The 27364-nt window shown below is 37.4% G+C and overlaps 4 protein-coding genes and 1 long non-coding RNA gene across 5 annotated transcripts in view; 4 read left to right on the forward strand and 1 right to left on the reverse strand.

Annotated features, from left to right (window-relative positions):
• LOC123873303 lies at positions 1-3832 on the forward strand. Its single transcript, XM_045918109.1, has 5 exons — positions 1-165; positions 725-848; positions 1510-1695; positions 2259-2394; positions 3654-3832. Exons 1-5 carry the CDS (start codon positions 128-130, stop codon positions 3761-3763), a joined length of 594 nt encoding a protein of 197 aa, XP_045774065.1. The 5' UTR covers positions 1-127; the 3' UTR covers positions 3764-3832.
• LOC123873311 lies at positions 2624-26288 on the reverse strand. Its single transcript, XR_006797658.1, has 4 exons — positions 26279-26288; positions 19596-19656; positions 13088-13102; positions 2624-2633 (listed from the first exon to the last, which is right to left on the reverse strand). It is a non-coding gene; the product is annotated as an uncharacterized LOC123873311 (long non-coding RNA).
• Positions 4751-12715, forward strand: LOC123873300. The gene is made up of 5 exons (XM_045918106.1): positions 4751-4872; positions 9200-9308; positions 10082-10273; positions 11448-11589; positions 12505-12715. The coding sequence occupies exons 1-5, from the start codon at positions 4829-4831 to the stop codon at positions 12642-12644; spliced, it is 627 nt and encodes a 208-aa protein (XP_045774062.1). The 5' UTR covers positions 4751-4828; the 3' UTR covers positions 12645-12715.
• On the forward strand, positions 13915-19720 carry LOC123873305. The gene is made up of 5 exons (XM_045918112.1): positions 13915-14031; positions 15387-15489; positions 16477-16668; positions 17024-17165; positions 19009-19720. The coding sequence occupies exons 1-5, from the start codon at positions 13994-13996 to the stop codon at positions 19116-19118; spliced, it is 585 nt and encodes a 194-aa protein (XP_045774068.1). The 5' UTR covers positions 13915-13993; the 3' UTR covers positions 19119-19720.
• The window catches only part of LOC123873306, a 9367-nt gene continuing 7815 nt past the window's right edge, over positions 25813-27364 (forward strand). Inside the window, exon 1 of the mRNA XM_045918113.1 lies at positions 25813-26066. Coding sequence (XP_045774069.1) covers positions 26029-26066 — 38 coding nt within the window. The 5' untranslated portion in view covers positions 25813-26028. The remainder of the gene's footprint in view (positions 26067-27364) is intronic.

Below are 27364 nucleotides of genomic sequence, written 5' to 3' on the forward strand. Positions count from 1 at the left end.
GACTGAATATAGAATAAATGATAATCAAATCAGTATATCCGTTACAAGTGTAACATAATTTTCAGTTTTATGATCAAGTTTGAATAATGCTTACGGTCCTCTAAAATTAAATAATAAATTGTGAAAAATGGCTGATTTTGAAAAAGTTGCCGTGGAATCAAAAAGGTCAGTTTTTGGAGTAAATAAATCTAGATAGATTAATTAAATACTACCTGAAAACTTTTTAGTATTTCGACATCCTACGGCTTTATAATAGGTTGGAACTAGATTGTTTGAAACAGCAAACTTACCTTCTCATTTTGTAGTAGGCAGGTTTTAGTTTTATAACTTTAGTTAGGTGCTTATCTTGTTTTTACCTGACTGCGGCAAAGCCAAAGGAAAGGTAATAACCCTTTAGCAGTCTATGTATGTATGTATGTATCCAGACTCTGTGTTCCGCCGTAGCGCCTAAACTACTGGCCCGATTTTGATGAAAGAGGTGTCAATTGATTCGTTGTAAAGGTCCGGGTGACATAGGCTATATTTTATACGAAAAAATTGACCTAACGGATGTTACATCAAAAAAGTGGAGGTCTTCAAAAATTTTTTTTGCTAATGTATCAAGTGGGATATCAAATGAAAGAGGGGAAAATTCTGAGCTCATGATTTTACTCTAATATTTCAGCGTTTATTAAGACAATCGCAGTCGGGTTTTATTTTTCAACTTTATCATGTTATCTTTCAGGAATGAGGCTGAGAAACCTACAAATACCTTATTGTTAGAACGAAAGGATAAGTTCGTTTTCGACCAATGCTGTTTCTGTGTACCACTGATAACTGGATGTCTTGTACTTGCCTATTTGTTCCTGGTAAGATACTTAGTTATATGTTTATGTATACTAGTTTCGAAAATTCGAACCCATTCGGGGTCCTTTATAGGATTACTTCTGTCCGTCGTGTCTGTCAGTTGGGGGAATAAAAATCTATAGAATAAAAATATATATACCTACTTCCCGTTGTCCTAGAATCATGAAATTTGGCAGGTAGGTAGTTCTTATAGCACAGATACAGAAAAAACTCCGAAAACCATGAATTTCATGATGAATGGTTTCATCACTAAAAAAAACTCGGCCAAGTGCGAGTCAGACTAGCTCACCGAGGGTTCCGTACTCGGGTAATTTTTCCGCTATTTGGCATGATAAATCAAAAACTATTATGCATTAAAAAAAATCTGTTTTATAATATACAGGTAAAGCCCTTTCGGATTTAATCCTTTACTTTTCCTGCCTGCCGAATTTCATGATTCTTAAGGTGGTCTGTGTTCTAGGTCAACGGGAAGTACTCTATATGGTTTTCTTGACAGACACGACAGACGGACAGACAGCAAAGCGATCTTATAAGGGTTCCGTTTTTCCTTTTGAGGTATGGAACCTTAAAAATTAAAGATTTGTGTTTCAGTCATAGTTAGTTTACTACGAAACATTTACTAAATTCATTCCTATTTGATAATAATCTCTCGCTTTGTTCCAGGTAGGCACCGTTGTGATCGGCATCTTTTCTATTTATGCTGTATATGGCATTGTGAACATCATGCCACTCGTTACGGGTGAAGCCCATCATATCGTCATAGCAGTTCTGGTGTTAAACGCTGTCACCTTGGTTCTAGCTCTAATTTCAATACCATTTAACCTACTCCTCCTCTTCGGGCTGCATAAAGTAAGTTTTTGAAGTGAAACTTCTTCTGTTGTGATTTGTATCTACCTAGATGAAACGAAAAAGAGACAAACACATAGTACAGTCAGCAACAAAGATAGGTTTGCATCTATCCATAGTCGCTTGTACTGGCGCGGCGGATGAAAACCTAGCTTTGTTTGTTAAGTAGTACATCCATACTAATATTATAAATGCGAAAGTGTGTCTGTCTATCTGTCTTCCTTTTCACACCTTTTCACGGCCCAACAGTTTAATCGATTCTGACGAAAGGTACAGAGCTAGCTTATATCCCGGGGACGGACATAGGCTACTTTTTATCCCGGAAAATCAAAGAGTTCCCCCGGGATTCCTAAAGACCCATCCGCTCAACCGATTTGTATGAAATTTTGTACCGAGGTAGCTTGCGTCCATGTTATTGACTTACACAACTTTTTATTCCGGAAAACCAAACAGTTCCCACGGGATCTGCAAAAACCTACATCCACGCGGACGAAGTCGCGTGCGTCTTCTAGTCTAAATATATAAAAGCTGACTGGCTGACTCTCTAAACTATTGTGTGTTTTCAGGAACGACGCAGCTTCCTGAAAGTCTACCTCATGTTTCAGTTGGCCTATTTAATAATAAGCGAACTTCAGAATATTGTCACATTCTCTTTGGGGTTCGCGAACATTGTGGCAATTGTTATTTCTCTGGCTGGTCTTGGTAAGTTTAATTGCGATAACGCCAAACTTTTTGACTGCTTTGGTGTTACTACTCGCCACCATCACATTAGCACAATTATAATTAACAACTACTTAGCTGATGTCCGCAGCTTCGCCCGCGTGGATTTAGAGTTTTGAAGATCCCGTGGGAACTTTTATATGACCCAGGGCAAAATATCCGTAATAGCCCATCCCCGAGATGTAACGTGTTTCTGTACCACGTAAAAACATTTAAGAGGGCTCTCTCCGTCACTCGTTTCATACAATCGTAGTTCCAATTTCATTTTAATATTAAGCAACCAAAGTCCATGAAATTTTGCAGACATATTCTAGAAACTAATATCTATGTCTGTGGTTTTCCAGATTTCTGTTAAAATATTCGGTTTCAAAGTTACGCGGTCTTAAAAGTTTTCATACAAATCTTTGAGCCCCTGTAATTTTAAAACTACATATTTTTAGAAAAATCTAAAACACCACAGACACAGATATTAGTTTCTAGAATATGTCTGCAAAATTTCATGGACTTTGGTTGCTTAATATTCAAATGAAATTGGAACTACGATTGTATGAAACGAGTGACGGAGAGAGCCCTGTTAAACGGATGATCCTTTAAAAATCCCGAGGGATCAGCAGGATTTAGGAATGCAATTCCTTAAAGCATCAGGGTTGAGGAGTTGGGTCCTCGAGGTCAACGACAAAGTCTTTACTTGGTATAAAATTACACTGTGGCAATGCGCAACCGGTCGGGGGCATATATGGGAGAGGTGGTCTTTGTGGAGCGAGCGCGTGTATGATCTACTCCCGGTGAACTGTGGCTCCCACTGCCCGCCGTTTCTCACTTACACCTGCTTATAGGGTTCCGTACCCGAACCGTATAAACGAGACTCTATTACCACAGCCTCCGCTGTCCGTCCATCCGTCCATCTGTCTGTTATGGATGCAGCCCGTATCCCGTGAACCGTAATAGGAAGAGAGTTGCACAGAATTTATATTTCTATTGCCGCTATAACAACAAATAATAAAAATTTCAAATTGGGCTTCATATTAAAAAAAATTAAGTGTTAATTCTCGACAAACAAACTCTGTCTGTCTTGCATTTGTATGGGACTGCATATCTACCTACTACCTACCTATTTAGATAAACTGAATAATTTTATTTGATATAGATTGAAGGTGTATAATGTATATCTAATAAGCTTACAAATTTATCATTAATTAATTTATTATTAATTAGTTCAGTGTTCAATTTTTTAATTTCAGTGTTCAACATCTATTATATTCTGGTGATAAGGAGCCAGTACATAAGGATGGGAACCGCCAGCAACCTGCCCAGACAGCTGTACCGTCATGGCCATGAAGACAAACCATAATGTTTAACTTGGTTAAAACCTACTGTAATTACCTTAGGCTATAGAGATGAGTTTTGATAAAAAAGAAAATTAAAACAATAGAAGTCTTAATTATTTTAACTTGCTCTGTTATACCTACACAATTTCTAAACTAAATTAAAATGATAAATGATAGCTATCTATCATCTCTAAATCTGGCGCTATCTTTTTTGCACGAAGTAGGAAAAGATAACGGACTAAGAGCCAGCGTGTGCCAGACCTTCGTTATTTTATAAAAGCTGAAAGTTTCTTTGCGTACTGTCCCCAACACAGGGAGGAAGGATCAGCGACTATGAAGTTTGGACTATGGTGGCATTAGGAGATAATTACAGGTATCTAATAAAGCTGCAAAAATAAAATTAAAGTATAAAGTCTAATTTAAAGTTTCTAATCCTAACACACCTAACAGGACTCTCTCCGTCACTTATTCCATACAATCGTAGTTCCAATTTCATTTGAATATTAAGCAACCAAAGTCCATGAAATTTTGAAGACATATTCTAGAAACTAATATCTATGCCTGTGGTGTTTTGGATTTTTCTAAAAATATGTAGTTTTAAAATTATAGGGGCTCAAAGATTTGTATGTAAACTTTTAAGAACGCGTAACTTTGAAACCGAATATTTTAACAGAAATCTGGAAAACCACAGGCATAGATTAGTTTCTAGAATATGTCTGCAAAATTTCATGGACTTTGGTTGCTTAATATTCAAATGAAATTGGAACTACGTTTGTACAGAGCGAGTGACGGAGAGACCCCTCTTAATCTCGGGTTAGACTTATTTTACGTTGGCGAAATCGGCCCTAAGTAGTGTATTTTCACTATATTGACAGCTAACCTATTGGATAGAATGATAATATAATAACGGTTTTGGCCACGGAAAACTAATTAAAAATTAAATTGTTGTTTTGACCGTTTCAACTATATATTAGTTGAAACGGTATGTAGAACGGTAGGTATTACAGATAACAGCCCAGTTTTACGACAAAGCTCGACCGAAGCTTACTTACATCGAGCTCTTTTAAAAATATTATTAAATAATAAAAATGTGTAAAATTGAAATAAAACAGGACGCTGTTGTAACAAAAAGGTCAGTTTTTGGAATAGATAAAAATCGGTCAAGTAAGTCGGACTCGCACAGAAAAGGTTCCGTAGCATCGTACAAGATTTTAATATATTTTTTTTTTTATAATTTCAAGCGGGCTTCATCAAGTCAGCAAGTCTTATTATCACAGACAATATTATTAGAGAAAAATTTAAAAAAAAATATATTTCAAAATTAATGATAACCTGACAACCGATGTCAACCGAGATGACATTTTTTTCCAACAACAAATAAATTATTTTACAAAATATTATTAAAAATCCAAATATGAAGCCAAAAAGAACTAAAAATTGTATATATAAACAATAAACATGAAGAACAATAATAAAATAATAACATGGACTCCATAGTAATTTGTTAAATGGAAACTCGACGACATCGACATGCCAGCGCACATACAGCACAAATAACATCTGGTGTTGACTCGTCGTCGGACGAGGATTATAGGACCCCGCCGTCATCTACGGGGTCCGCCAATGACACCAGGCCACCGAGACGAGCACCACGACGACGAGCAACACACCCGCCACCGGATGGCTTGGAGCAACAGGAGCTGCGTGCTCCTACGACTGCTTCCGCCGCCAGTGGTGTAGTGCGTCGCATGAGATGGACTCAACGAATGAATGAGAACGTCATGCGAGCGTACTATAGGGCGACAGATGGGGGAACTAATCTCACTGGGTATCGCTCAAGAATGGTGTCTTTGTTTCAGGCCCTTGAACCGACAGTGACCGTGTCCGCTCAGCGGCTATCGGATCAGGTGCGAGTTATTCAGCGCCGTCGTGTGCTGGATGAATCTACACTTGATCGGTTGCGCTTAAATTTACCACAAGTTATTACTACCGGTAACTCGACTCATGAATCTCCACAAATTCCGAGTGTTATAGAGATTTTAAACACCCAAGAGGAGTTACAAGGTGGTTTAGATTTGGAGGTAAGTAACCAGAATGATGAGCAAATGAGGAGGACTTTGGAGGATGCGATTTTAGAGTTTAGATCTGTGCCTAACAACCTTAGACCGAAACTACCTCGTTTGCCTGTCCATAGACGAAATATGGCGTTGATGGCAGTTCTAGACAAAATATTAGGTACATATTTAGAAAGTTCATATGACCTAAATGATACGCATTCGATCCTATACTGTGGAGCTGTTGCAGTATGTCGGATAGCTTCTATCAAATTTCCAGAGCTGCATAGAGCTGTAAAAAGACCAAATACAGCTCCAGCTTGGCAGGCTGGGATCGAAAGGCGCATCTCTTTGACTAGAACTCTCATTGCAAAGCTGATCTGTTTTAAGGCGGGCAATAGTCGCCCGAGGATAATGCGATTTGTACACCAAGCATTTGCTGGGACTAATATTAGTCCCTCTCAGTATTTGTCTTTGGTTACGGATCGTATTGACTTCTTGAAACAGAAAGTCTATGCATGGGCACAACGCATTAGGCGCTTTAAAAAACGCATTGATCGAGCTTCTCAGAATCGTATGTTCCAAAGTGACCAACGGAAGATGTACAGGAATTGGGAACGACCTAGAGGTTGTATGGTCGTTGGAGAGCTTCCTACACCTGATTCTATGTCAGATTTCTGGCGTAGCATTTGGTCGGCTCCCATAGATCATACCGAAGGTGAGTGGATGAATGTTGTGAGGGACCAGTGCGCTACGGTGGTAGAGATGAATCCTGTAAACATTAGTGCTGAGGATGTAAGATGTGCAATTCGTTCGGCATCGAACTGGAAATGCCCGGGGCCGGATGGGCTCCACAACTTCTGGCTAAAATGGTTCCGTAGTGCACATCCTGTCTTAGCAACACAATTCCAGAACTCCATTGACTCTGGATCGTTACCGACACTCATGACAACTGGTGTCACGTTCTTGATACATAAGTCCGGAAGTACCGCAGATCCAAAAAACTATCGCCCTATAACCTGCTTACCGACCATCTATAAGCTACTTACATCTATTCTAACCATAAAAATAAATATGCATATTAATGCAAATAATATTTTGGCCCAGGTTCAGAATGGATGTAAGGCTAGGGCACGCGGTACAAAGGAACTACTCCTCATTGACACTGCTATTTGCCAACAGGTTCGGCGAAATAGAAAAAATCTAGTGGCTGCTTGGATTGACTACAAGAAGGCCTATGATTCAGTGCCTCACACGTGGCTCATGGAGATCATGAGGTTGTATAAGGTCGATGCAACTCTATGTTCTTTCCTTGACTCATGTATGAGTCAGTGGATGACAGTCCTTCGTCAACCAGGTGGTGATGAGTTTTTTGAATTAGCTGAACCGATAAGGATTAAGCGGGGAATTTTCCAGGGGGACAGTTTGAGCCCTTTATGGTTTTGCTTGGCACTGAATCCTCTCAGTACACTACTGAAGGACTCAGGGTTAGGCTATCGTCTTCGCAAGGGGGGTGAGGTCATATCTCACTTACTTTATATGGATAATCTCAAACTGTATGCATCTAAACGAACAGACCTTGTGAAATTGCTAAAGATTACTCAGAACTTTAGCAATAACATAGGGATGGAATTTGGTGTTGACAAGTGTGCGATTATCAATATAGAGCGAGGTAGGGTTATGAACTCTGAGAATTTAGTTCTTTCAGAAACTTTGATTCTTAGATCTCTCTGTGAAGGTGAAACATATAAATATCTTGGAATGTCAGAAGCGCTTGGTATTGAAGTGAGGACTATGAAACAGGTAGTAGAGGAGCGTTTCTTTGGCCGCCTAAAAAAAGTTCTCAATAGTCTTTTATCTGGTGGCAACAAAGTACGTGCCTTTAATGGCTGGGTTATGCCTTTACTTATATACACTTTTGGCATTCTAAAATGGACTCAAACTGAACTGGATGCCTTGGATCGAAGAATCCGAAAATTGTTGACTACATATCGTATGCATCATCCACGTTCATCTGTTATGAGATTGTATATCCCACGCAAGTGTGGAGGGCGTGGTTTTTTAAATGCCAAGAACCTTCATAATCGTGAGGTATGCAATCTCAGAGATTATTTTCTCAAAGTAAATGTGGGAATACATAGGGATGTAGTTGCAGTTGATAAAGGTCTTACTCTGCTTTCCTTAGGCAAAAATAACTGGCGTAAGCCCATAGTGCTTAGCACTTCGGATCGCATAGCTGTATGGAGGAGTAAGGAGTTGCATGGAAGATTCTACAAGGCCTTAACTAGGCCGGATGTAGATTCCATAGCCTCTGTATCCTGGCTACAGTTTGGGGACCTCTTTGGGGAAACCGAAGGTTTTATCTGTGCAATTATGGACGAAGTTATTAAGACTAATAATTACCGGAAACATATAATGAAAGATGGAACGCTTGACATTTGTCGTGCGTGCCATCTTCCTGGGGAATCCCTCAGACATATTGTTTCCGGTTGTTCTTATCTTGCTAACGGCGAATACTTGCACAGACATAATCAAGTAGCCAAGATAATCCATCAACAACTTGCTCTTCAATATGGCCTTGTAGATACTGAGGTGCCGTATTATAGGTACGACCCAATGTCAGTTCTTGAAAATAGCAGTGCCCTGCTTTACTGGGATCGGTCGGTTATCACTGACAGGTATATTGTAGCCAATAGACCTGATATAGTGCTAGTTGACCGATCAGCGCGTCGAGCAATGATTGTTGATGTCACTATTCCACATGATGATAATTTAGTGAAAGCAGAAAAGGAAAAAGTATCGAAATACTTGGACCTGGCCCACGAGATTACCGCCATGTGGAGTGTTGACTCAGCGATTATTGTACCGATAGTTGTATCAGTCCACGGTCTTCTTGCGAACAGTTTCGACCAACATCTTAAGAAACTGTCGCTTAACTGTTGGATCAAGGGTAAGATACAGAAGGCAGTGGTTCTTGAGACGGCACGCATTGTGAGGAGGTTCCTCACTCTGGAGCCCTAACCACTGGCGGCTTGGGTCCAACCCACCCTGCTGCCAGTGGGATCCATTTTATCATATTTTTATTCAATGTTTTTTTTCCGTTACTTTTGTTTTTTTGTCGTTTATGTTATTTTATTTCTCTTTTGTTTCTGTTATTTATTGATTTTGTTGTTGATGTTATTTTATTTTTTGTTGTTTCTGTTATTTTTTCTGTGTTTCTGTTATTTTTTCTGTTGTTTCTGTTATTTTTTCTGTGTTTCTGTTATTTTTTCTGTTGTTTTTGTTATTTTATTATGTGTTGTTTAAAAATAGGATAAAATGGGAAAAATAAATAAATGAGAGTAAAAAAAACCCGGAAACACCCACGGTTTAAATACTTGAGAATTTAATTATCCTATCTTTCAGTATTGAGGTTTTGGAACCCACCAAATATTCCAGCGAGATCAGTTTAAGAAAGCACAGTTGCTGCGTTACACTGAGGACTGGATGTCTCATCTTCGCTTATTTGTACCTGGTAAGATATTACAGTCATAGTCAAATCGTTTATTCACAAGTGTAAATTAAAAATTTATAACACCCCCGACAAGTGAAGGTTACAGTAACTAGAAAAGAGCTGATAACTTTCAAACGGCTGAACCGATTTTCTTGGAATATGGCTAAGAACACTTTCGATCAAGCCACCTTTCAAACAAAAAAACTGAATTAAAATCGGTTCATTAGTTTATTTTGTGTAGGGTTTTGTATTCAGTGCGCCAACAACAAGAATTTTTATCACGGCATGTATAGGGAGCTTTATTAGAATTCCTAAAAACCTAATTATTATAAATATAAAATAATATAATAATATATAAAAAATAAATATTGTTTTTATTTATTGTATTATATGTATCCCTTTTATATTATATGCAAGTAACTATATTGTCATATATAGCATATATACATATATATTTATATAATTATATATTATATATATAATTACTTTTTTATGTTTATTAGTATATGTATAAATCTTTTTAAAAAATTCCTTGCGACTTGGTACTATCCAACCCTAGAACTTCTCCTTTTAGCAACTAGGTTGCCTGGTAGAGATTGCTCCAAGCAATAAGGCCGCCTTTGCACACAATTGTTTTTTCTGTTTTCTTCTTTCTGTGTTGTGATCCTTTACATGTGTTTTTGTGTGCAATAAAGTGTTTCTATCTATCTATCTATCTATCTATCTATCTATCTATCTATCTATCTATCTATTACTTTCATTTCTATTTGACGATAATTCTTGCTTTGTTGCAGGTTTTCACCGTTGGGATCGGGTTATTTTATATTAAGGAATTAGTTACCCTGGTGGTTTATACTATTATTCCAAAAGTTCCGGTAGATTACCCTCGTTTAACCAACGCACTTTTGGTGTTAATCTCTATATCCATTGCTTTGGCTCTTATTGCAATACCATTTACCATACTGCTCATCATTGGACTGCACAGTGTACGTATTTTACCCGACTACGGCAAAGCCAAAGTTATGGGTTTTGATTTAAGCAGTCTATGTATGTATGTATGTTTGCATCCAAATTCTGTGTGTTCCACTATAGCGCCTAAACTACTGGCCGATTTTGATGAATGAGGTGTCAATTGATTCGTTGTAAAGGTCCGGGTGACATAGGCTACATTTTTTTTTGTTATTGTATCGAGTGGGATGCCAAATGAAAGAGGAGAAAATTCTTAAATAAAAAGTAGTACAACATTAAAGAATATCAAGCAACAGAAACACAATTTCACTATATTTCAGCGTTCATTAAGATGATCGCAGTCGGGTTTTAGTTTTCAATTTTATCTTGTTAAAACTTATTTTCTCATTCCTTTCTATACAGTTGGTGTATAGTGCCCGGCAATCAACTTGAACATTGACGCGATTGACTGGCGAATGGCGGGTGCACGCGATTGGTTGACCAATCGGCGGCAATTGGTTGATACGTCGACTTTCGCTTCCTGGATTCGCCAACTTTCTCCCATCGCGTTGCTTCAGGTCCAAGTTGTTTGCCGGTCACTATAGTCACACTAAAGGTCTCTGTAATGGCTGTGGCTAGATGCGTCTGATGTGTTTCGACTTTAGAGTTTATTTTAGACTAGCCTTTACACTGTCCCTTTAAACAAGTTTGGAAAATCCAAAATATCTATTACCGATCTTTGGATAGCTTGCATCCCCGGGACGGACATAGGCTACTTTTATCCCGGAAAATCAAAGAGTTCCCACGGGACTAGTCTACAACTATTGAAAATGCATTAGGTAAGTATGCTATACGTAGAGTTTGAAATATTATTGTATAATATTTCAAATTACGCAATGCATCCGATCCGAATCCGTGAAAATACGTTCCGAAGTAGTCATAGAACTGTTTGTATGATAGCTTACGCACTAGATCCGACTTCCGTCGTCCCAGTTCTCTCCGTCATTCGTGAGAATACCTCGGATGCGCCTCGGATTTAAATCGGACATATGACGTAGATATGTCAAAGAGGTCCACTGAATTAGCTTGGATTTGGATCAGAAATCGGATTAGTTCGTAAGCAATATCCGAGTTCGGTCCGAGTTTTTTATATCCGTATTTTCACGGACTCGAATCGGATGAGTGCGTAACCGCCTTACTACTTATTTTCAGGAGAGACGGAGCTTCATGATAGTCTACTTCACATTTCAGTTTACGAACTTTATGCTAACTTTAGTAGTCGGAATTGTTACAATGACAATGGGAAATTATTGCACCCCCACCGGCATTGGTATATCTGCGGTAGCTTATTGTTGTAAGTATCTATAGATAGAAAACTTTATTGCACATAAACCAAGAAAAACCATAAAACTCGTTTCGCTTGCCAACTCATTCAGTGAGTGGCTTATTGGCAGCGAACGCAACGCGCGGTTCACTCAGACAGTGGTCGGCAAACAACTTGAGCATTGACACGACTGGCTGGCCAGTTGCGCGATTGGTTGATTAGTCGGCACGGGTGCACGCGATTGGTTGATACGTCGACTTTCACTTCCCGCATTCGCCAACTTTCTCCCACTACACCTATTCAGGTCCAAGTTGTTTGCCGGGCACAATAATTAATTTATAAAATACTAACCATTTACCTTGAGTTAGCGACCGATATGATATGAGCGGACATTCAGCGGCACACTATTTGCCTAATCGGGACACACCCTTAAAGTACTATGTACTATGTTTATATTAAACTAGCTGATGCCCGCAGCTTCGCCCGCGTGGATTGGTCAGATCCCCTGCAGCATCAGGATTGAGGAGTTGGACTCCAAATTTTTTATGAAACAATGTCGCAAAGTTCCTCTATCGATTAAAAAAGAAATGACGCAAATCGGTTCAGAAATCTCGGAGATTTCGGTGTACATAGGTAGAAAAACACAACTCCCTTTTTGAAAGTCGGTTAAAAAAGTAGCCTATTTTACGCCCTGGTCAATCCTCTACTTGCCTGTGAAAGTCCCGTCAAAATCGGTTCAGCCGTTCCAAAGATTAGCCTTTTCAAACAGACAGACAGACAGACAGACAGACAGACAGACAGACAAAAATTTTAAAAACGTGTGATTCAGTTATGGTATCGTTCAAATAACCATATGAGCTTAATATGAGGTAGTTATTTCGAAATTACAGACAGACACTCCAATTTTATTTATTAGTATAGATACCTATATTTTGTTGATTTCAGGGTTCCACATCTATTATCTTCTTGTAATAAAGATCCAGTACGATACGATGGGTGAAACCACCGACTTGCCTGAACAACTCTACCATTTTGGTCATATACCAGACATAAGTTTAAGTTACAAACCTACAATAAATACTTAATTACCTTAGGCTATAGGGATAAGTGAAATAAAATGAATTTGAAATGAAATAAAATAATTTATGCAATGAAATGAAGTTGTTTATATTATCATGTAGGTCAGCCTGTGCCACTTATGATTATGCCAAGACTCTACCACTGGTTCGGAAAACAGATTCTACTGAGATAAGACGGCAAGAAACTCGGCCTTTGCTCTTTAAATAAATAAAGAAAAAAACTATGTTGTTTAACATTGTGTTTAAAATGCAATGGCAAATCTGAGAACTCATTCGGTACCATGTTATAATAATTAAAACGAAAAAACAAAAGTAAAAAAAAATAACTTTTTGTTGTTTGTTTCTATTATTTTATTTTATGTTATTTTTCTAATTTTTTTTTTTAAACTAAGGTAATATGAGAATAGCAAATAAAAGAGAGTTAAAAAAATCAAAGCTTTAATTAAAACATTTAATTAAATTATCTCGTTTGTTTGCGTACCTACTTACTATCCCATCCATTAGACTTCTAAATATCAAAATATGTAAAAACTAGCTGATGCCCGCAGCTTCGCCCGCGTGGATTGGTCAGATCCCCTGCAGCATCAGGATTGAAGAGTTAGACTCCAAATTTTTTATGAAACAATGTCGCGAAGTTCCTCCATCGATTAAAAAAGAAATGACGCAAATCGGTTCAGAAATCTCGGAGATTTCGGTGTACATAGGTAGAAAAACACAACTCCCTTTTTGAAAGTCGGTTAAAAAAGTAGCCTATTTTACTCCCTGGTCAATTCTCTACTTGTCTGTGAAAACCCCGTCAAAATCCGTCCAGCCGTTCGAAAAGATTAGCCTTTTCAAACAGACAGACAGACAGACAGACAGACAGACAGACAAAAATTTTAAAAACGTGTGATTCAGTGTTGGTATCGTTCAAATAACCATATGAGCTTAATATGAGGTAAGTAGTTATTTCGAAATTACAGACAGACACTCCAATTTTATTTATTAGTATAGATATCATAATACGTAGGGGGAGCCCGCATTTTCCCGGTCACATTACGGCCTCGAGATAGATCGATTTTAGAGTCAGGGTGTGGATAGGGGCAATCCATACGTTACACCACGTTACTCATCAATCTGTTATACCTAAGGCTGCGATTACACTAAAACACAGCTAAAATCAATCCCCGTAAGTTTTACTCTCACAGGCGTATCCGCGGCCTAGTGATAATAACAATATGGATTTACCACGGAAAATAACTAATTAAAAATTAAATGATAAAATTTATTTTGCACGTTAGTATCCAGTTTTACGACAAAGCTCGAGTAAAGCTGACCTACATCGTGCTCTTTAAAATTAAAAAAAAAAGTGTAAAATGGCTGAGGTACATCAAGTTGTAGTAGTAACAGAAAGGTCAGTTTTTTACCCGATTACGGCAAAGCCAAAGGGAAGTGTTCTGATTTTAGCAGTCTATGTAGGTATGTCGGTTTGTATTTATGTGTGTTCCACCTTAGCGCATATACTGCTGAGCTGATTTGGATGATTGAGTTATTACGGTCCGGGTGATAAAGGTTATATTTTATAGTACTATAAAAATCGATCTGACCAAAAAAGTAGGGGTCTCAGAATTTTTTTTTTGCTATTGTAGGTATCTTGTGGGATATCAAATAAAAGAGAAAAAATCTGAGTTTATAAATATAAATATAGTACAATGTTAAATACACCGAGGGACAGAAAAACAATTTTACACTGTACTAGCTGACGACCGCGACTTCGACCGCGTGGATTTAGGTTTTTCGAAATCCCGTGGGCATTCCGGGATGATTTTCCGGGATTAAAAGTAGCCTTTGTGCTAATACAGGATATTATCTATCTCCATTCCGAATTTCAGCCAAATCCGTCCAGTGGTTTTTGCGTGAAGGAGTAACAAACATACACACACACATACTTTCGCCTTTATAATATGAGTGTGAAGTGTGATCTATCGGCAGTTCGCGGGTAGTAGTCGGGCTTTAGTGCTGTTTTAACTTTATAGATAAGACTCGTTGATTTAATCCTAGTGCATAGCTTATTCAACCGCCAATCACAGGTTTCTATTCATACGAAGGAAGACCTTTGCGAGATGGTCAACTCTTCAGACCTTAATCTTGATGATGCAGCGGTAGGTACTGCTCGCCTAGGGGGGTTTCTCACAGCGAATTTTTACAGCGATTCAGTCGCGATACTGCCGCTGGTGGTATACTTATTTACTGGTGGTAGGTTGGTGGTATTTTGCATCGCTACTTACTAACGCGATACAGTATCGCTGTTTTTAACCGACTTCAAAAAAGGAGGAGGTTCTCAATTCGTCAGAATCTTTTTTTTAATGTATGTTCCCCGATTACTCAAAGGAAATCGATCCAGGGGATCGATTTGGAATTTTTTTTTGTTTGAAAGGGTATACTTTGCAGGTAGTCCCTATAAATTTGGTGAAGATCTGATGAATATCTTCGGAGATGGAGAACAGAACTCCTCAATGGATAAGAGAAAATTACTCGCGATCAGTGTAATAGCTTAGTAAACAGTATGGTTTTAACTGGGCATAGCATATTATAGTACAGTGGGGCCACTAAAAATTGTGGCCCCGCCTGGCTGGTTCAACGACCTAGAACACATTTTACAAACACATTTTGTAATTTAATGCATTATTAGCCAGATTTATAAACTGGAAACACGATTGCAATGCTTGGGAATTAAAGGACTAATCAATTATTATTATTACCTTTCAGAATAAAGGTTAAACCTAAAAATTCACGCGAGATCATTTTAAAAAAGTGCTGTTGCGTGGTACCATTGCGGACTGGATGCCTCATTCTCGCTTATTTGTACCTGGTAAGATATTAATAACTTTGTCCACATGGAATTGTTTAAGAAATCCCGCGGGATTTTTATGTGACAAATAGTAGCCTATGTGTTAAAATCCTATCTATCTATCACGTTTTAGCCAAATCCGTCCAGTAGTTTTTGTATGAAAGAGTAACAAACATACACACACATACAAACATTTGCCAAACCAGAACGCTAGCAATATAGAAGACAGGTGATGATTACTGATAAAGTACCACAAAAACCCGAAAAAATAATTAAAAATCCTGTATTTTTAAAAGTTCACAATATATTACAAATAAAACGAACGTTGCGTAAATAGGCCACTTGGAGTCCATGCTGCGTGATGGGGCATTGACTTGAATTTTACACGCTATACATTGCGGGTTTGGAAAATACTAAACCACTAAAACTACGAAGTAAGGCAATTCATTTATTAAGGTTATTGGCATTAGATTGTGTTTATGTAGAATCATTAATAATAATAATGCTAAGTTTTTGGTAGCGTTCTGGTTACACCTGTATATTAGTGTGATATGGTCTCTTGACTGAATTTTGGCCATGACAGCCAGACTCAACAAAAACTAGCCAACTTAGCAGAAGATAAAATACCTTCTGCTGCTTAGAGCTGTGTTTGCTCTTAGCTAATTCTGATACAAGTTAGCCCTTGACTGCGATATCACGTGATGGTAAGTGAATATGTAGTCTAAGATCGAAGTGGCTTAACTTGGAAGGGGTATGACAGTTTTATTGAACCCACACATGACCCACACCCCTGATCGGTTTCTGCACGGCATCATACCGGAACGCTAAATCGGTTGGCGGCACTATTTTTCCAATAAGATGGTAACTAGCCACGACCGAAGCCTCCAGACTAACTAACTTGTGCACTATAACATTATCATAGTGCGCTAGGTGTGTGTCCCAACACTAATACTAATTAATATCATGTCTACTTTAATTATTATTAACATAATTGTGGCTTTATTGCAGATTTTCACCGTCGGGATCGGATTTGTTTATATTAAGGAACTAGTTAGCCTGGTGGTTAATACTATTATTCCGAAAGCTCCGGAAGATTATCCTCGTTTTACCATTGGACTTTTGGTGTTTTACTCTATATCCATGGCTTTAGCTCTAATTGCAATACCATTTAACATACATCTCATCAGTGGACTGCACAGCGTAAGTTTTTTTAGTTAACCACACTGGCATAGTTTCCCTTCACTTCACCTATGCTGGGCATTGTACATGCTCTGGCTGGAACTGTTGACATAGACTTCGAGACGCGAACACTGGGTGAGCAATCTCGTTCATCAAACGTCAAAACACGCGCTTAGTATGCGACGAGCTCCTATGAAATACTGGCATGTGACGTCACAATGATTTGACGTGCTTTTTTAGTTTAATGGATAATTTAAAATGGTTATTACACTTAAAACTAACAAAGGACGTGGATATCACGTACTTTGGAAGAATCAATAATTCTTAAGAAATAATTTTATATACTTATTGACAGATTCTAAAATATTATTTTCAGGAAAGAAGGAGCTTCTTGGTGATCTACGTCAAATTTCAGTTAACGAACTTTACGCTAAGTATATTTGTCGATGTTGTTACAATGGCAATGGGGAATTATTGGAGCCCCGCCGGCGCTGTTGTTACCATGATAGCTTATTTTTGTAAGTATAGTTACAGATTCTTGACAGATAATAAGTTATTTTATATATTGACAGCATAGATATGTATCTATGATTGACAGATTCAGTTATGAAATACGTAGATTTCATTACTCACTGATGATCATCAAAATGTCCTGTCCTGCATACAAACAACGGAAAAAGTAAGAAATTGGAAATTTTCTCCCTTCGCCCCCTCGAATGGGAGAAGCATATTATCTGGAAAGTCTGTCACTAGAGTGCAGAAATTTTTAGGATAAGATGTCCTTGGCAGACTTATTAAATGTGTCAAGTACCAATTGTCTAGCTTTTGGATTTATTGACATCTGAAATACGTCGAATTTCATCACCATACGGCATCGATGTATATGGATGGGCCCTTCGAAGATGAAAAACGCGCTCAAAAAGTCAAGAGAAATTGCAAAAGTCTCTTGACTTTGTCAATGACGATGACGTAAGATTCAAGCGTATTTTTGCGGACGGAATTGTACGGGAAAGGCTAATCCATATACATCGATGCCATACGGGTCATGCAAGTAGATTGAATAAGGGACTGAGTTTCTTTTGAGTGTATATATTCTCAAGACATATAAATAAGTACTTTTATTTAGGTATATTAAAATATGTCCGATGATGTATATATGTATGAATAGTATATACGGGCATATTACATAGAATGTGACTTCTTTAGAATCGTGATATCTCAGGAATGGTGATTCTTAGGGAAAAAGTGTGAAACAATTTTTATAGAAAATTACATGATCTACAATTTTTGTCCGACATATTTTGTGATTAAACTTACCGTTTAGCTGGAATATGCAAATTACCCATTTTTGTGAACTTTGACCGTTTTTGAAGTATTTTTTGCAAGTGTGGGATCGATGGGGCTTTTCACAGTTCATTTATAATGGTGTTCCCAGCATTCGAACCAATTTTTATGCTCTTATTATGCAATTATATATTATTATGCAATTAGCTCTATGCGAATTATTGTAATCTTACCCCTATTTTTTGAGCTAAATTGACTGGGCTATTTATTTATTTATTTATTTACTATAGTACCGCCCACAGAGTTACACATTTAGATTAAATACATGTTACTCCTTAAATTCTAGGGCTCTTATGCAACTCCACTTACGGGCAGTCACAGCATGCATTAACATAAACATAAGTCGTACAGTAAAATATAAAATATAATATAATAGCTAACCTAAGGACTATGAAAAATAACCTAAGTTATAAATATTAAAAGAATATAATAAGATGGAAATTAAGTTTAAGTTAAGTTAAACTAAGCTAAATTATCTAAATCATCTAAAATACAATATACTTACGGCTAGGGACTGACACTAATTATCGTTATCCTATTGAGGAATCGAATGATTTGAACAACTTGGCTTTAAAAGCCAGGTTATCGCAAAACAGATCCGTGGTAATGTCCTTGTCCAAAAATTCCTTATATGTACTACTAAACCTTGGTATTAACGAATGACGACCTAGATTGGTTCTACTGTTCTATATATTATCATGCTATATTAATACAATAAATGCGGAGGGTCCGAAGACCTTTCAGAATTAGATGATCCTCATCTGTGGATTGAATCATATCATATCACGCATCACAGTTTTATTGTATGGATACGAAAATATTAGTACCTATACCACCTATACCTAGGTACGAAATTATGGACCGTTCGTCCATAGTGAAATTGAAAGTAGCTGGTGTCTACTTTTGAATTTTATCATGTTACCTATTTGCTATAGGTATTTAGTGCTTATCTAGTACATTATTGATAGAAGGTGCTTAATCAATTTACTTATGTTAAAAAAAATTTTTAAATTTCAGGGTACAACTTATATTATCTGATCGTAGTGAAGAGTCTGTACCTAAAAATGGGTGAAGCTGCCAACAACCTGCCTGGGCAAAGAGGACATGACGTAGCAGTCGCAACATAAGTTTAAGAACCTTCAATAAATATAATAATTATATTAGGCTAGAGGAAAAATGAAAACTTTGAATAAAATTACTCGTAATATGAAAATGAGGCTTCTTCGTCCGCTCTACCTATGAGTAGTCCGCTTTCTTTCATTTCCTGCCCGATTTGCCTGGTCTGGTCTCTATAATACGATATATATTTATCACAAGCAATTCCTGAATATACACATTTTAGGAGTTCAGTGGCTTTAGATCTGACCTGCTTTAAGCCCTGCAGCATCAGGATTGAAGAGTTGGGAGCCGAAGTTCAATGATGCAGTGACCTACAATAATATTTTACCATAATCTTGAATCCTCACAGTTTATGAGTGCTACTCTGCCTCACGTTACGGTCTAATCATATTATAGTGGTTTGTGCAGTTGAAACTTGAAGTTCAATCATGAAGTCGTTGCGTGGTACTTACAAAATCTACTCCCGTGAAACGCTTTTCCTCGACACTTCTGATACGAACCGCTAAGGCGTGGAATGCCCTTCGGGCATCCGTGTTTCCTGCAACCCTGTATAAACTAAATAGGTACCTTCAAGGCAAGAGTGAATACGTATCTTCTAGGCATACGAGTTCTAACCTATACCTCTTCATTGCTTTTAAGTTTTTACTAAGCATGATTTTCATCAAGCGCAAGCCAACCTTGCTATAAAAAAATTTATTCACTATCAAAAGTTCCGGATTCCCCATAACTTAGGCAGGCAGCAACCCTTCAGCATCAAGCTTAAGTTGTTGGATCCAAACATTTTTATGGGATCATTTCGTTAAAAAAATTGCAAATTGCTGCTTTTCGATGAACACGTCAGCCACATATCTAGTAAAGCTTATAGGATGCTGGGATTTGTCCTAAGAATTTCCAAAGAGTTTAAATTGCCGTCTACACTTGTACTACTCTATAACTCGTTTGTTAGGTCTACTCTGGAGTATGCTTCCACGGTATGGAGTCCTCAGTATAAGGTACATAAAGAAAAAATTGAAAGAGTCCACAATCGGTTTCTAAAACGACTTTCATATTACATATCTCAAAATAGTAACAGTAATGACATTCCCCCTTTGCCAGTTTCACCCGATGGCAGACGTATTCAAAGAGATCAAACCCTTTTATATAAGCTCCTGAACAACGGCGTTGACTCTCCATACTTAATCTCTAAAATATCCTTAAGATGTCCACGGATTAACTCTAGGCATCGGAAATTGTTTTGCATAGCACCAAGTAAGACAAAACATGCTACCAACACATTTATCAGAAGAAGTTGCAACCAGTTCAATCAGCAATTTTCAAAATACGACATTTTTCATCTCTCTCTTTTCAGAAATATAAATCTGCAATTAGGGACATTATATCCAAAACTGACTAGCTTCACTAGTCAGTTTTGTTTCGTTTTTGTTTTTACTTTATTATTTATGTTATCTACCTATTTTCTGTTCTTTTTCTATGTACCTTCTTTTCCCGACTATTGTGTGTTTTAATTCTGTGTTAACTTTTCTTTGGAGACTGTTGTGGTGTGTGTGCTTTGTATTTGTTTTGTTTATTGTTTATTGTTAATACTGTGTGTCTCCAAAAAAAAAAAAAAATCCCAGAGAAATTGATGTAGGTACAAACATAGAAAAAAAAACCATAGGTAGTAGGTACCTACCTACAACTACGGGCCGAATTGAGAATCTCCTTCTTTTTGGAGTTCGGTTAAAAATAATATTAGATATTTTTTTTTTAAATATCAAAGTGCTGAGGACAGTACTTTACTAACATTACAATCTAGCCTACGAATAGCGCTAATAAGCAATATTATATTAACCTAAACTTATAAAAGTACTTATATCTAAGAATCGGTCCATTAACTTATCTTAGTTTACAGTTAGTTTTCATTGAAAGACACTTTGTTCTTGTGTTCTTTGAAATGCACTAGCACTAAATTTTTACTTTGTTTTTTTCTAGTGTTCTTTAAACTGCACTAACACTATAACTACACTAGCTCAAAAGGCTTAGTCCTTTTAAGTCTACGTTTTAGGTCTGTGATATCGAGGAGCTGGATAGCCTCGACGTTCACATGTTGATGGAGCCTGTGTTCGTGGGATTTAGCATGTTTGCTAATAACTGAGTCCTCGAAGTCCATTTGAAGATCACGATGAATATCTTCATTTCTGACGTACCAGGGTGCATTGATGATACCCCTGAGGACTTTACTTTGGAATCGCTGTATTATTTGAATATTACTTTTTCTGGTACAGCCCCACAACTGGATACCATAAGTCCACACTGGCATTAGGACCTGTTTATATAAGAGTTTCTTATTTTGTATTGACAGTGGAGAGTTTCTACCTATGAGCCAGTACAATTTTTTGTATCTTATCTCTAGGTCTTCTTTTTTCTTCTTGACATGTGCTTTCCAGCGTAGCTTGCTGTCAAGAGTCATTCCAAGATATTTTGCCGTATTAGCATGTGCATCTTTTGTTGGTCAATATAAATGGGGTGATAATTCGGTTTTTTATTTGTAAAGTCAATATGGGTAGACTTGGAGTCGTTTAGTTTTATTCGCCATTTTTTCGTCCATTTGTGGAGTTCATTTAATGCTGTTTGTACTTTTCCCGCTGCCTCCTGGTGAGTATTACCAACAGCTATGATGGCAGTGTCATCGGCAAATGTAGCGATGGTATTATGGTCAGGTTGTGGGAGATCACACGTATACAGGAGATATAAGACAGGTCCTAGAACGCTTCCTTGAGGTACTCCAGCTTTGATCTCCTTGAGTTTGGAGTAGGCTTCCTCTTGCCTCACTCTAAATACTCTATCAGATATATAAAATTCAAGTATTTTTGCAAATGGTTGAGGGAGTAATACTTTAAGTTTGTAAACAAGACCTTCATGCCAGACTTTATCGATCGCTTGTGCTACATCGAGAAATACGGTTGAACAAACTTTCTTTTCTTCTAATATTCTTTAAATTATATTTGTTATTCTATGAACTTGATCGATTGTCGAGTGCTTTTCCCTAAATCCGAACTGATGGTCAGAAATCAGATTTTTTTCATCTAATATAGGTTTCAATATGCTGAGTAGTAGCTTTTCAAAAAGTTTTGAGATAATTGGAAGCAGAGAAATTGGTCTGTATGATGTAACCTCATTTGGCGATTTTCCAGGTTTGGCGATCATAATTACTTCTGCAACTTTCCACAAGTCAGGTACGTGCTTCATTCTAAATGCTGCATTAATCAGCGTCGTTAGTTTAACGATTCCTTTTTTTGGAAGGTTTCGCAGGATTTCTGTAGTAATTAGATCATATCCTGGAGCTTTTTTCAAGTTCAGTTTATTAATTATATTGAGTATTTCTTTAGGCGTTACTAATTTAATGGAAGTGTTTTCTTGACTTGTTTCGATTGTAGTAAAATCTATGTGCTCTCCTTCGTTTGGTTGAAATATTTTTTCTAGATATTCAGCAAATCTTTTAGCTTTTTGCTCACTATTTTTTGCCCACATTCCATTTTCTTCCTTGATTGGAGGAATATGTGAGGCTTTCCAAAGTGAATAGTCGGTGCTCCGTTCGCTCGTAAGGCTTTGGAGATAACTGTAAGTTGACGAATTATTAAAGTTTTTGATTTGTTTCGTTAGGGCCTTAGTCAGGTTATTCAGCACCCTTTTATCAAGCGGGGATCTCGAATGATGCCACTTTTTTCTCTGTTTTCTCTTTTCAGTGATTAGTTCAAGAATATTTTTGGGATAAGCAACCACTCCTTGGGGCTTTTTCCTAAGCTTTGGTGTATTATTCCAAACAGCCAGCTGAATATCTAACACAAACTTTCTTACTTCTTCGTTTAGTTGTTCCGAAGTTTTAAGCGGCACATTTAAGTTGATATTATTAGACAGATCCATTTTAAAGTTGTCCCAGTCTGTATATTTGTTTACTAGTACAGGACAAGGTTCTTTGTATATGATTATATCACTTAGCGTTAGGAGAATGGGAGAATGATCCGAATTCATATCGAACATTTCATCAATGTCTAGGTATTTTGATGATATGTTTTTATAAACAAAAAAATCAATTAGGTCTGGTATTTTCATCGTATCTGTAGGCCAGTAGGTAGGCTTGCCTGTGCTTATTACTTCGCATTTTTGATCTTTAATAGCACTTAAGAGTTCTCTACCTTTTGTATTAGTCAATCTAGAACCCCAATAAGTATTTTTCGCATTAAAGTCACCTCCAATAATAAATCTATTTCCAATTTTCTCGAGGAAGTGGACATAATATTCTTTAGATATTGAATGCCTTGGAGGGCTATATATAGCTACTATGGAAAATTCATATCTTTTAGTTTTGACCTTTACAGCTACTGCCTGAATTTCTTGCTCTTCAAATTTGTATTCTTGATAATGGTACAAGTTTTCTTTAATTATGACGGCACTGCCGCCTCTTGCTGTGTTATTTGGGTGTATGGCATGGTACACTTTATAACCGTTAAATTTAATAAATGATTGCTTAGTAAAATGTGTCTCAGATATTAGACAAATATCATATCAATCTTGTGTGTATCTAGGACTACTTGTAGCTCCTGTTGATGTTGTAGTAGTCCGTTTGAGTTCCATGCAAATAGTTTAAGCATATTATTCATTTTTTCGGCTTATTAGTAGCCTTATTAGCGCCACCTTCAAGTTTTTTCAATCGCTCATTAAATGAAGACATGTATTTAAGAATTTCATCTAGTTTGCTTTCCATATTTACCTGGGGCAATTGAGTGCTTGGCAAATTTTTGGAAACTTTTTGGGCATAAGTTTGGTGTTCACTTTTGTTCGTGTCTTCTTTAGTCTTATTTATATGGGAATCAGTAGATTTCTCAGGTTTCGATGAACGCTGAGGAAAAGATGTAGGTGATTTTTTAAGATTCTTGTTTTTTAGCATCTGCATTTCTTTGGCAACCATACAACCCCGATAATTAGCGGGGTGCGCTTCACCACAGTGTAAGCATTTGGGTTTTTCTTCAAGCATTTGGCTTGGTGCAGTCTCGTGTCAGATGTTTTCCCGTACATTTTACACACCTAGCCTCTCTGGCGCAGTATTTCTGCGTGTGGCCATAGGCTTGACATTTTTTACACTGAGGTACCAGTTTTGATGTTTTAATAGGGTGAATTTCAACTTTACACCCTAGGATGTATTTGATGTCGTAAATTTTATTTATATCTTCTACATTATTAAATGTTAGAGTAAACATATTAAGCTCTTTATTTATTCTGCCATCTTAGTTTGTTAACTGCATTTTCTATTTTGTACCCTTTGCTTTTTAGGTCTTCAATTATTCTTTTGGGCTGGCATAAGGCAGGCAATTTTTTAACCATGACTCGAATAGGTCTTTCTTGTTTATTCTCATAGGAATGCCACAGAAACTGATTTTGAGATAAAACTTTTGTCAAGTTTCGTTAGGCGTCCTCATTTTTAACCCCCGACCCAAAAAGAGGGGTGTTATAAGTTTGACGTGTGTATCTGTGTGTCTGTGTATCTGTGTATCTGTGTATCTGTGTATCTGTGTATCTGTGTATCTGTGTATCTGTCTGTGGCATCGTAGCGCCTAAACGAATGAACCGATTTTAATTTAGTTTTTTTTGTTTGAAAGGTGGCTTGATCGAGAGTGTTCTTAGCTATAATCTAAAAAAATTGGTTCAGCTGTTTAAGAGTTATCAGCTCTTTTCTAGTTTTCTTGTAGAAAAGAAGGTTAGATAACCGTTAGGTTCATAATATTATGTCAATAGACAAATGTCAAGCTGTTAAGATGGACGTTGCCTAAATACATAATTATTTATTTGAAAATGATGTTTTGGAAAACTCAGATACTTTGGATCGTCGGGGGTGTTATAAATTTTTAATTTACACTTGTTAGCGTTTATTTTGACATTCTTTGCGTTCATCATTTTTAATGTCAAATCTGATGAGGCTTCGGGAAGATTTTCTGACAATAAGTCAAAAAATGTTTGATAGTTTTCCACGCCGGACACCATTATAGGTGGGGGTGGTGGTACTTTCTTAGTTTTCTTTTTTTCATTTTTACGCGTTTCAGTATTCGTTCTTTCGAATTCTCTACTTTGCGACAGAATGGGTGACGTGCTTAGTTTCCTTTTTTTCCTACTCTTTACTCTTATCCATTCTGTTTCTTGCGCTAGTTCTTCTTCGTCCGTATGATATTGCACGGATGGACCAGGATTTCCATTGTTTTCGGTCGTATCCATTGGGTTGTTGTCCTTTTTAGATAAGAGCTTTATTTGTGTATGAAGCTCGCTTTGCTGCTCCATTTTTTTAACCATAATTTGGAGTTTCTCATTTTCAGCCTTTTTTTCGGTAAATGCGTTAAAAAGCAAGCGCTCAGTTTCTGTTTTTAATTATTTGTGTATCGGCTATAGTTGGAGGAACCGAGTAGTATAGCGTTGATTATTATTTGCTTTACAATAAACCTGACGCGACGAAACGCGGAACTAGGTCATTGTGCCTCACGTACGACCGGCCGGCGCGGCGCGGGCGGCGCGGGCGGCGCGGGCGCGGTCGGATCGCGGCGTCAGCAGTTTTCGCTGTTATTACGGTAAATCACGGTCGATTCGAATGAAAACTAAACACTGACAATATTAGATATGAAAGAGTAACCATTATAGGTACCTAACTACCATGAATAAAGATTTTAATGAGTCGATAGATAACTAAGTTATACCTACTCGTGTATTTTGTTAGGTTAGTTAACCTATTGGTTGTTATTGTTAAGATAAAAATATGGGATTTACCAGCAGATGTAACCTATTTGAATTTGAATGGAGCGATAAGAACCGTCCCAACAGGCTATAGTATTCAGTTTTGCGAGAAAGCTTGAGCGATACATACATCGCGTTCTTTTAGAATTTAAAAAGTGTAAAATGGGTGATTTGAAACAAAATGAAGAGTCAGCAAAAAGGTCAGTTTTTAGAATACTGTATCTACTTCTTTAGATAGTCGCTTACGGCAGTGCTTCGTTGGGCGATCATGGTCATGATCAACCCATTTCAGCCCCACTACTGAGTACGGGTCTCCGGGTACGGGTACGGAATGAAAAAGGTTTAGGCCATAGTCTGCCACGCTGACCCAATGCGGATTGGCAGACTTCACACAATAATTGCTTAAACGCACATAACTGAAAAGTTAGTGGTGCATGCCCGGGATCGAACCCCCGACCTCCAATTAGGAAGCGGACGTTCTAACCACTAAGCTAGCTAAGCTATCACAGCTACAGGGGGAATGTACCTATAGCCTATTCGGCTGCGAAATACGAGGTTTCACTTTATTCGATAGAGGAACATCGCAATATGGTCAAATTCTCAATCTTGATTCTGTCTATTGGCGTACTGCCCACCTTACCCTAAGTTGTGGAGAATCGTGAATTAATATTGTATGTTTCAATTATAGAGTCCATAATTGAACTCCAAGTCCTAGCTCCTCAATCCTGAGTCTGCAAGTCATAGGTTTAGGGACTGTTGATAGTGAATTGATATTGAAGGTACCAAATACGGGATTTATACTAAAAAACTCTATGTCCTAAATACTGAAGCCTGATGCTGCAGAGTATTGAATTTCTAAGCCGTGAGAATCAAGTAGATGATGAAAAATTATCATGGATAACAAATACAGACTTTACCATTAAACTCCAAGTCCGTGCAGATTAAATCACTTAATTTAGTAATGTATGATGTCTCAGATGGTAATTTGGTATTGTGAGTACCACTCACAATATCAAATTACCATCTGAGACCTTCTCGGTACTCACAATATCAAATACCTGCAGACTTTATCATTTAAGTTAACTCTTCAATCCTTATGCTGTAGGGTACCTACTGCACTGCTAAGTCATCGGGATTCAGCAACAGTTTAGATTGAGAATTCATAATGTGGAGAAAAAATTGTCAAATTTTTCATTCTTCTGAGATTTTTCAAAAGTTTTTTTTCAAAAATTCAATTATTATTTCCATTTCTAGCTCCTAAGGGTGCGATATACTTTCAGGTTATAGGCCACCAAGGGGTGCTAAAGTTCGTCGTGGGAGTTTTTTCATAAAAATAGTGCGAAAAGTTGAGGCTGGTAAAATCTTTACCGTTTACCGCCGCCTATGAATATTTTCAGCACCAGAGGAACTGCCAATGCGTTGGGCGGCTGATCAACAATTTGTTGATCCGCCCCTTGAATAACCTCAGGTTGAAATCTAGTGGGAACACTGCCGAAGA

The sequence above is a fragment of the Maniola jurtina genome, chromosome 16, assembly GCF_905333055.1.
Source record: "Maniola jurtina chromosome 16, ilManJurt1.1, whole genome shotgun sequence".
NCBI lineage: Eukaryota > Metazoa > Arthropoda > Insecta > Lepidoptera > Nymphalidae > Maniola > Maniola jurtina.

Bases quoted from the DNA above. Each gene is read 5' to 3' on its own strand.
- LOC123873303 (XM_045918109.1), top strand. From the start codon at position 128: ATGGCTGATTTTGAAAAAGTTGCCGTGGAATCAAAAAG. The intron at 166-724 runs GTCAGTTTTTGG...GTTATCTTTCAG, and splicing joins GTTGCCGTGGAATCAAAAAG to GAATGAGGCTGAGAAACCTA. The intron at 849-1,509 runs GTAAGATACTTA...GCTTTGTTCCAG, and splicing joins TACTTGCCTATTTGTTCCTG to GTAGGCACCGTTGTGATCGG.
- LOC123873300 (XM_045918106.1), top strand. From the start codon at position 4,829: ATGTGTAAAATTGAAATAAAACAGGACGCTGTTGTAACAAAAAG. The intron at 4,873-9,199 runs GTCAGTTTTTGG...CCTATCTTTCAG, and splicing joins GACGCTGTTGTAACAAAAAG to TATTGAGGTTTTGGAACCCA. The intron at 11,590-12,504 runs GTAAGTATCTAT...TGTTGATTTCAG, and splicing joins ATCTGCGGTAGCTTATTGTT to GGTTCCACATCTATTATCTT.
- LOC123873305 (XM_045918112.1), top strand. From the start codon at position 13,994: ATGGCTGAGGTACATCAAGTTGTAGTAGTAACAGAAAG. The intron at 15,490-16,476 runs GTAAGATATTAA...GCTTTATTGCAG, and splicing joins TTCTCGCTTATTTGTACCTG to ATTTTCACCGTCGGGATCGG. The intron at 16,669-17,023 runs GTAAGTTTTTTT...TATTATTTTCAG, and splicing joins TCATCAGTGGACTGCACAGC to GAAAGAAGGAGCTTCTTGGT.